Source organism: Echinops telfairi, unplaced genomic scaffold (genome assembly GCF_000313985.2).
Source record: "Echinops telfairi isolate 266 unplaced genomic scaffold, ASM31398v2 ScPeMD7_7457;HRSCAF=8495, whole genome shotgun sequence".
NCBI classification, from domain to species: domain Eukaryota; kingdom Metazoa; phylum Chordata; class Mammalia; order Afrosoricida; family Tenrecidae; genus Echinops; species Echinops telfairi.
Window position 1 is genome coordinate 19,108,373 of NW_022111357.1, and position 9,547 is coordinate 19,117,919.

Consider the following 9,547-nt stretch of genomic DNA (forward strand, 5'->3'; position numbering starts at 1 on the left):
CAATGTACAACAAAACAGCAGCAACAACAACAAACCACTGACAAAGAACAAATTAAAACACACCAAGAAAGAAAAGCTTGTAGTTAGTTCAAGGATCGTTGGCCTTTAGGAATGTTTTCCAGTCCAGTCTGTTGGGGCACCACGCCCTGGCCCCAAAGTCCACCTTTAGCATTCTCTGGGGATCTTGCTGCTCCATTCCCTTGCTGTTCCGTTTCGCTGCACTCCCCCAGTGCTTTGCCTCAGTGTGGTGGGGTCTGATCGGGTGCAATTGGGAGAAGGCTTTTAAAAACTGATTCCTGACCTGCATCTTAGGCCTCTGGGCACGGAGACCCGAGAATCTGCATTAAGAAAAAAATTACAAAGTGAATGTGAGAGAAGTCAGGTTCAGGAACCTCTGATTTGATGCCACAGGACCACCAATTGTAAGCATGTTCCTCGGAGAAAGCTGTTCTGGTAGAACTGCCCTGCGGTAATGTGAGATTGGTTATCAGAGGGGTAGAAACAGTCTTGTGAGAGAGAAGGCTGGTAGAAGTGTCCGATACAAATTCTGTGTCTACTTTTCGTCCAAAGTCCGTCTCACCAAGGACTCTCGATGTCCCTGGACCTTAATGGGTAGGGTGGGTGCGGACGGTCAAGAGAAGGAAGACGACGTTCCTAGACAGACAGACATAACCTTGAGGTGTTTCGAGAGGGTGAGCAAAAGGAGGTAGACACCTCGGCTGGTGGCCTTGGAAAATTCCATGACATTGCTTAGGCGTCTGGATGGTCTGCGTGGACGTCTCAGGCAAAATCTGCAAGTCAGATGAGTTTTTCCATCTCTCCTGTCCTACTTAGCCGTCAGTCAGGGTGAGCTCAGGGACCCTGGGTTCATTTCCATGGGAGCCTCACTCTGGCCAGCTAGCTGCTGATGTGCTTTGCTTATTTTCTAGCTTTAATTGAGTTGATGACCTTCCCCACAACTTACCACAGTGCTCCTGCTCTCTCATGTTGGGTTCCGTATGCAGGCAGAGACGCACGTAGCTGCCGATTCCTCTGCCCCTGCCACGCGTGGTCCCCGTATGCAGGCAGAGACAAAAGCCTTTGCGCTAGAGAAACAAATGCAAGGGCACTCCTATATCTCTAAGAAAGCTTTATATCAAGAAGTAAGTGTATCAGGAAAACATCCCAGCCCAGTCCAGATCAAGTCCATAAGTCCCTCTTCAGACTCACGCAGTCACAAGCTATGATACAGGAAGATCACAGGCTGGTGGGTGCAAAGTCTTGTGGATCCAATGGCACTGAATGCAACTCCAGGGCTGGCGCAGGTCTCAGCGTGGTGGCTGGCTGGCATGAAGGTGAAGCAGAGAGGGGGGGGGGGTTCCCAGACCCCTCCTTATGAGGAGGTCACACCCACAAAGAGGCACCAACAGGCTGGGACCCAGTTGACAGGCTAGTCTCTACCCCTACACATCAAGTTGACACAGAATTATGTAACTACGGCCGCACTTAAGAAGCTCCTGTCAGCCTGGTCCTAAAACCTGCCTTCTCTGCTTTTCCCCTCCCCTCGTCTCCCCACATCCACTCAGTTGCTTGGCTTCTACTTTTTGATCAGTCAACAAATATGTGTTTCTTGGATACTTCCTAAAAGCCAGGGAGTACACTAGGCATTTTTAATTTCACTGCTTAATCTGTATTGCAATCCAACGAGAGTAGGTTGTGCTGCCCTTGGGGAGTTAGGGAAGTTAGGCTTACAGAGACCAGTTAGCGCATCCAAGGTCAGAAAGCTACGCAGCAAAGGAGCTGGACTCAAAATGGTTTGGCTTGGTTTTCTCAAAGCTTGCATCACTCATATCCACGATCTCATTTCTAGCTCCTCGGTCTAGGACTAGGGAGCCCTGGTGGCGTAGTGGTTACGCGTTGGGCTGTAAGCCACATGGTTGGCAGGTTGAAACCAGCAGCAGCTACAAGGGAGAAAGGCTGGGCTTGCTACTCCCGTAAACAGTTCCAGCCTTGGAAACCCACAGGGCATTGCTAGGAGCCAGTCTGGGACTGGAAAGACTGCTACTCCCCAAATCTGGCCAGAGCCTCTCCTGGCAATCAGTATGCACAGTCTCCCAGGTGCGCTTTCTTGCCTTTCCCCCGCTTTGCACCACTGGAAGGCCAGCTCTGCCTTCCCTGCTCTTCACGACCAAGCAAACGGCCAAGGCAGGGTTCTCCTTCCCCAGAACCTCTGGTATCTTACCTGGCTCTCTCTTGTGGCAGTCTGAGCGTAGCTGCCTTATTGTCATGTGCGTGACATGTCTTGTGCTCCCAGCCTTGCGCCTTCCCTGTGCATGCCCTCGATCCCAAGAGGGAAGGGTCAGGGCCTGAGACCGAGCAGCACCCGTCCAACTTCGCTCTGGACAGTGCATCAGGAACGTTGCTTCTTTTAGAAAGAGCTGGACTTACCTTGAACGTTTGCTTCAGAAACAGAATGAAGAAGTCAAGTGTGCAGTAAAAAGATAACCAGTTATCTTCAAACTTAAATAGAGGGACATTATTATTAACGTTGATGGCGGTTTCCCATCAGACCCGGCAGTCTGCTCGCTTCCCCCTCAGGGCCTGGCTGCTTCATCAGGGCGGTGCCTGTCTGCAGGGGGGAGCAAAGAGGGCTGAGAGGGCAGGTAAAAGTATCTCAAAGGTCTCTTCTTGCCCAGACATGCCTGGACGTGATCTAATCCCTCCCAGAGCATCTTCAAAAAAGCAAAATAGTGTAGTGATTGAGAATACGGGCAATTCTCTATTAAAAATAGAGTTAGTGTATCTGATGCTTTGGGTTACAGGACAAACACCTCAATTGATTTAAACAAAAAGGGAATGTAGTGACTTAGAAAGTGTCGGTGGGTCAGGGTTAGCTTTCAGTTGTGGTCTAACTGAGTTTGGAGACTGTCTTCAGGCGAAGCCCCCATCTCTCTGTGGTCCTCCCAGCTCTGCCCTCCTCCATGGGTAGCTTCCTCCCCAGGAGAGCAACATGGCTGCACAGGTCAAGCACTCACACCTGCACATCACACTGGTTGAAAACAAGAAAGAACTTGTCGCACTTCCTAAGGAGCCTTGGTGGTGTCGTGGCTTATGCATTGGACTACTAACTGGTAGGTTAGCAGTTCAGATCCACCAGCCACTCCACAGGAGAAAAAGAGGGAACAGACCTAGGTGCAAATAATTATAGGTTTGGTAGTAGCGTGGCAGGTGGACATTGGGCCTCCTCACGCGCACTCCCCTAATACAAGAGCTCCTTGCTCAGCTAAAGGTCATTTCATGATATCTACCTTCCCGACATGATCACTGAAGACATATGTGTGCACAAGAAAATGTGGTGAAGAAAGCCGATGGTGCCCAGCTATCAAAAGATATAGCGTCTGGGGTCTTAAAGGCTTGTAGGCAAACAAGCAGCCATCTAGCTCGGAAACAACAAACCCACCAGCCACTCCATGGGAGAAAGATGAGACTGTCTGCTCCCAGAAAGGTGTCCAGTTTTGGAAACCCTATATTATGGCACTGCATAAGTCGGTGTCACCTCAATGGCAGTGAGTTTGGTTTGGGTTTGCCGAAGGTTCAGGAAGCATCAGCTCGACACGGCTGTGTTACCCAGAGGGTACAGGAGAGACTGGACACTGGCGAGTCTGACCATATCATCCAGCTGACAGTCACATTGCTCCTGGCAGAGTCTCACTGTGTTAGCTGTGCCAGCCTGGGGAAATGCTTAACTTTATCAAACAGCAGCTTCCTCATCTATAAAATGGGATCAGAGTACAGACCTCAGCGCCCTGTCGTGGGGATTGAATGTAATACCATAAGGCACGCACTTGAAGAGTCACTGATGGTGTAGGGGGAACGCAGTGGGCTGCTCAACCAACGGTCGGTCGAGATTTGACCCTCCTTCCCACTCCGAGGGAGAAGGATGTGGCGGGCTGCCTCCCCATAGACTCACGGCCTTGGAAATCCCATGAGGCAGTTCTGCCCTGCCCGGTGGGGTCAGTCCGAGTTGGAATGGACTCCATAGCAGAGGGTCCGTTTGGGGGTTTTCAGCTTCTGAAAGGCACTTAGATTTCCCGATGCCGAGTCCGTGCCCAGTAAAGGATGGTGGTGGAGGTGATGATGAAGTTGAAGAGGAGCAGGGAGCGCCAATGACATGTGCGCCAGTTTAGGAAGCCCAAGTCACTAGATTTATCGTCTCATCAGCAGTGGGTGTCCCTGTCACCGTGAAGGCTGCTGGGAGTTCCGCTGCCCACAACATACTCTTCCCTATCTGCCTTTGCTCCCAGTCTCTCTTTTCTAGAAGATTTTCCTTCATCGTCCCCGCCTCTCTAAATCTTCTCATCGTTCAGGGGCCCAGCACAAGTGCCACCTCTTCCAAGTAGCCTTCCCCAACTATCCCTGCACACTCTCATTGCCTTTTCCTCTTCTGAATTCCTGTGACACCGGATCGGTCAGGGACATGGGAACCGAGTCTCCTCACTAGCAGAACCCCTGGTGGTTGGGAGCTCAGTTTCTAAAGTTCAAGAGACCTATGGGGACACGAGCCAGCGGCTCTCTGCCTTAGTTTCCTCTTCTGTAACATAGGGTCTTACTACTAGTGCCTCCCCCCGAAAGTTGGGAGAATTAAAGGAGGCAGCGTGTGTAAAGAACCTTGGTTATTAGCATCCTAGGAACAAATTCTGTGTAGCTGTCTCTGCAGCAGTTACTCTGTGCTGGGCCCTGAGTTAAACACTTGAGAAATACGGACGCACTCCTCCCCACAACCAACCCCACGAGAAGGGAAGAAAAAAGTAGCCCTCAGGCCTTGGCAAAGTCAGGGTCACAAAGCTGGTAACGTCCAGGTTGGTGTAAAGAGTGGCTTGCACGGAGGCTGGGGTGACAGGGGTGGCAGATGGCTCAAGTCAGCAACAGGAAGCTAAGAGGAAGCCAGCAAGAGGGTGTTCTATGTTCCCCCTCCAGCCCGCCACGTTTCAGCTCCGAGCCAGTCGTTTGACCCCGCGGGTGAGGAAATGGGAGTCAGCCAGTCCGTGGGCTTCCCACCTGTCACAGGACCTCACCTGGTGGGCTGCGGGGATGTGATGGAGGGTGAGCGGCTCCAGGTGAGTGCCTCCCACTCTGCCCTTGCATACCTCCCACCCTACCGCGGCACCCTGGCTTTCTGCTAGCAAGTCTGATTGCTTAGTCTGGGTGGGGGAAACGGGAGTCCCCGCTGCTCTGGATTTATTTAGAAAGCCCAAGTGAGTCTGCCTCTCAGGTTCCATGTCTGTCTGCCCTGACCTTTCCCCTCCTCCTCCTCCTCCTCCTTCGCCTCCACCTCCTCCTCCTAATTATCAACACCCCAGTGCTGCCAGGAGGGGTGGGGGAGAGGCTAGGGCTTTGAAGGCAGCTCGCAGATCCTGTGTCCTTACTTAAGGGCAGATCCTGGAAGTGTTTGAGCTCATCTGCATCTGAGTGTGAGAGGGAAAACAGTGGGCCCTGGGCCCTGGCCTTGGACGCCTGGAGCTGAGGAGGGGGACTCCCCTTTCTCTCCCTCCTGCTTCCACCTGCCTCCCCACCCCCCCTTGAAAGATGCATTTATTTGTAAGCCCTTTGGCCGACCTAAAATTCACACAGCATACATTTCACTAGTTCAATCGCGTTCATAGGAGTTGGGCAGCCACCACCGCAGTCAGTTCCAGGGCACTGCTTCCTCCTGGTCCTGCCGGTCGCTAGCTCTCCGTTTCCACCTCCCCTGCCACGGCCCTTTGAAACTACGAATCCACTGTTGGCTCTATAGGGTTACCCATCTTGGATTTCATAGACAGAACACCCAAACCAAGACCCCCAACCATGGCAGAGTGAAACAGAAACACCTCATTCAGACACAAAGTAGAAAATAGTAAAAAAGGGTCTATTATACATTGGATCCAGAGGGGGCTACAATGACGCAGTGTCACAGTCTGACCCAGCTACCATAGCAGCCATCCACCCCACAATGTACTCTCCTCTGAGCACAAAGCCCACCTGGGGATCTCCCCCACCCCTGCTCCCCAAAGACAGACACCCTTTTCTTTTTTGACTTCTGGTTTTCCCTTTTTCCTTGGTCAGTTCCTAGGTCTTTCTCTGCTAGCCTCTCCCCTGCCTGCCTCCTGAGCGCACACGCTGGCTTCCTGTAACCCCTGCCCTCCCTCCTGTAATGTGTTGGGAAATGTGGCGTGTTGGCTTCTTGCTCTCTCAGCAGCTGAACTCTTCTTTCCCCGCAGGGGAGCTTCTTCCGCCTTTTCTACCCCTGTCAGGGGACAGAAGTGACCACGGAACAGCCCCTGTGGATTCCCCGCCACGAGTACTGCGCTGGCCTGGCCCATTACCTGCAGATTAATAAGCTCTGGGGAGCCTTATTCTTCAACCTGGCTGTGGGTAAGGGCTGGCCTGAGGCCTGGGTGCCTTTCTAGGTACTTGGTGGTGTCCCTGGGAGACCCAGCAGCTGTTAGTGTGCACGGTTCAGGACAGGGGCTTGTCCCCGCCCTTGGGAGTGGGGTGTTATTCATCTGCTCAGTGTAGTGTGGAAAGTTGGGCGATCACCATCTGCCCAAGTGCTTGGGTTTTGCACCTCCACTGCCTTGGGCACAAATCCAGCCTCTATCACTTACTAGCTATGGGTCTTGGGCAGGTTACTGGACCTGTCTGAGGCTTGGTTTTTCTCATCTGTTGCAGGCCTACTTTGCAGGGTGGTTGTGGATGTACGTAAAGCATGTAGTGTAGTGCTTGCGACCGAGTGTGTGCTGGCAACGGTGGCTCTTGCTCATTTAGGCAGCATGTATGAATCCCACTTGGTGCCTGCTGCTGCATAGCTCAGAGAAACGTTCTTAGCTAGCAAGGCGCATAAAGCCACCTGTAGTTCTTCCCTCTGCCGGCAGGGGCACACTGAAGGAGCCAACCTCTCCCCCACCCCTAAACCCTGCCCCTAGAAGCTCGACCTACTGCCTTGCATGTTGGGGGTTTTCCCATAGTGATTCAGAATTACCCCTTTGCATTCATTTTTCTCTTTTCTATCGTACGCCTGCTTCCTAAAGAATACGAGGAGAAGGAGTATGGGTATCTGACTTGGGGTGCCCAGGGGGCGCAGTGGCTCTCCAGAGTGGAGGAACACATGCGCCCCCTCCCTCCACTGCCTGTGCTCGGGCTGCCCTTGACATTACAGCTGAGGGGCAGCCAGAGGTTCTTTACCCCAAGTCTCTGCTAGGATCCTGTCGCCTGCCTGTCAGCTGGAACGGCCCCTTTAAGACAAAGGACTCTGGGTACCCTTTGATCATCTTCTCCCATGGCCTGGGAGCCTTCAGGTAAGAGCTTCTCTCCCCGACCTGGACATGGTCCTTGCCTGGTGACAGCTGCTGAGTCTGAACTTCCTGTCAAAGGGCAGAGAAATAAACATTTCCATCTGCTAGCTGTCTTATCTCCCATCTGCTTCCTTCCATTGCATTGGGCTCACCTTCGCTGGGAGGCCTTGTGGATGCCTCCTTCACCTCTCCTCCCAGCTTCAGAGCCGTCACTCTCACGGTCCAGCATTCATGTAAATTCACACTGTTAGCTTCCTTCCGAATGCTGCCATCGAGTCTCCCGATAGAGCAGCCCGCGCTGCTTATGGACAGTCATGTGTGTAGCGTGTAGTGAGGGACTCCACTCTGCCTGCACAGACCTGTTCCACACACTCCTGGAGCTTGTGGTTTAGCCACTCCGAGCTGTGCCACTCGGACTCTGGGGGAGCCTGGGCAGTGTTCTTCTCTGAGCCTAGATTCCACCAGCTGCGTAATGTGCAGGGTTGGTCAGGAGATGGACAGCTAGGAGGTCTACACACGTTCTCTCCACGGGGCAACAAGGTGAAGGTGAACTGTAAACTCTAGGATAGCCCATGTCAGGAGCTTTGGCCTAAGTTTTAGAATTCAGCTTTCATTCAGAATTCTTCCCGTGAATTCTCACTTCCACCTTGGAGTGTGACAGTGCTCGGTATCTGTGGCACGTGTGTTCCAGTGTTCTCTGGGAATGCCCATCCGTTAGCGTAGATGCAGTTTAGTTCCGTCCCAGAGAGTTCTACATCTTCTATCATGTTCCACAGGGTTGTGATGAGCCAGCATTGACTTGATGGCAGGGAGTTGGGTTTGGGTTTTACTCACCCTCCCAATCATGGTCTACCCTGTTGGGGACCAGCCTCCCCACAAGTGAATGGGTCCAAGGGGTGGTTGTGTAATGGAGGGATAAACTAAAGAGACATCAGACAAGATAAAGCATGCAAGGGCTCACCTCCTCAGTCATGACCTCAAGAGCCAGATCCAAGCAGAGAGAGAAAGAGTAATGTAAATCTCAGGTGCTTAGAGAGTGCTCATATAATCTTGGACACCCAGGCCACGGTAAGCACATGCGTAACAGGAAGAGGTTGTACAAGAGGCATACACATAACAGGAGGGGGATGAGCTAGGGGCGTACACGCAATAGGAAGAGGTTGTACTAGGGGCACACATGTGACAGGAAGGCACAGCATAGCAAGATGGGCGGGCTCTAGAGTCAAGATGGCAACCTAACCTTGGTCCTCTGAGTTGGCTTGACCTTAAGTGACTTTGGGCTCTTCTCCAAGGGAACAATCTATGATCCTTATCAGAAAGGAGTGGGTCCTACTTAGGCTGACAGACAATAGGGTCTGATTACTTTCGATGGCAGATAACCTTTAGGGAGATAGTCTTTAAGCCAGTGGTTTGCAACATGGGGGTCGCGACCCCTCTGGTGGTTGAATGACCCTTTCACAGAGGTCCCCCAATTCATAACAGTAGCAAAATTACAGTTATGAAATAGCAACAAAAATAATTGTATGGTTGGGGTCACTACACCATGAGGAACTGTACGAAAGGGTCACGGCATGAGGCAGGTTGAGAACCACTGCTAAGACGATACTCCATGAGCATCGTCATGTTTGCAAACAGCACTTTAAAACTGGCCTTATTATGGGGGACTTTCACTTAGGAGGACATGAAGGTTTCTTCCACACACCTCCACGGGATCCTTGGCCTCCCAGACTCCTTAACCTGTGAATGTTGAGAGTTTGGCCTCATACACTCTCTTCCAGTTCTGTTTCCCCCGCACTGCACTATAGCCAGCATTCTTTATTTTAAAGCCAAATAACAGTGTTGCCATTGCCACACCTAGAACTATGCCTCACATCGAAACAAAAACAAACGTACTGCCATCAAGTTGATGCAGACTACAATGACCTTATAGGCCAGAGAAGAGCCCTCCCAGTGGGTTTCCAAGACTATAAAATCTCCCTGGGAGCAGATAGCCTCATCTTTCTCCCATGGAGTGGCTGGTAGTTTTGAACTGCCGACCTTGGGATCAGCAGCCCCACGCATAACCCATTATACCTTCACGTCAGAGTAACCCACACCTTCAAGGCACGTTAAGCATATGCCTTACATATAGCAGGAACTTAATAAATATATGTTGAATGAATGTCACACCCTATTTGAAACTGTTTATATAGCTCTTTGAACTTAATCCAGCTCTTTCCATGGTCTTTTTTTTT

At 51.6% G+C, this 9,547-nt stretch overlaps 1 protein-coding gene across 2 annotated transcripts in view; it reads left to right on the plus strand.

Moving 5' to 3' along the window:
* Positions 1 to 9,547, plus strand: part of PAFAH2 (platelet activating factor acetylhydrolase 2) — a 42,198-nt gene that overhangs the window by 8,802 nt on the left and 23,849 nt on the right. The window contains exons 2-4 of one of the 2 annotated variants that reach the window (XM_045299269.1): positions 4,957 to 5,096; positions 6,240 to 6,393; positions 7,178 to 7,316. In XM_045299269.1, coding sequence (XP_045155204.1) covers positions 5,007 to 5,096; positions 6,240 to 6,393; positions 7,178 to 7,316 — 383 coding nt within the window. In that variant the 5' untranslated portion in view covers positions 4,957 to 5,006. The remainder of the gene's footprint in view (positions 1 to 4,956; positions 5,097 to 6,239; positions 6,394 to 7,177; positions 7,317 to 9,547) is intronic. The other variant, XM_004705091.2, reaches the window with a different exon arrangement.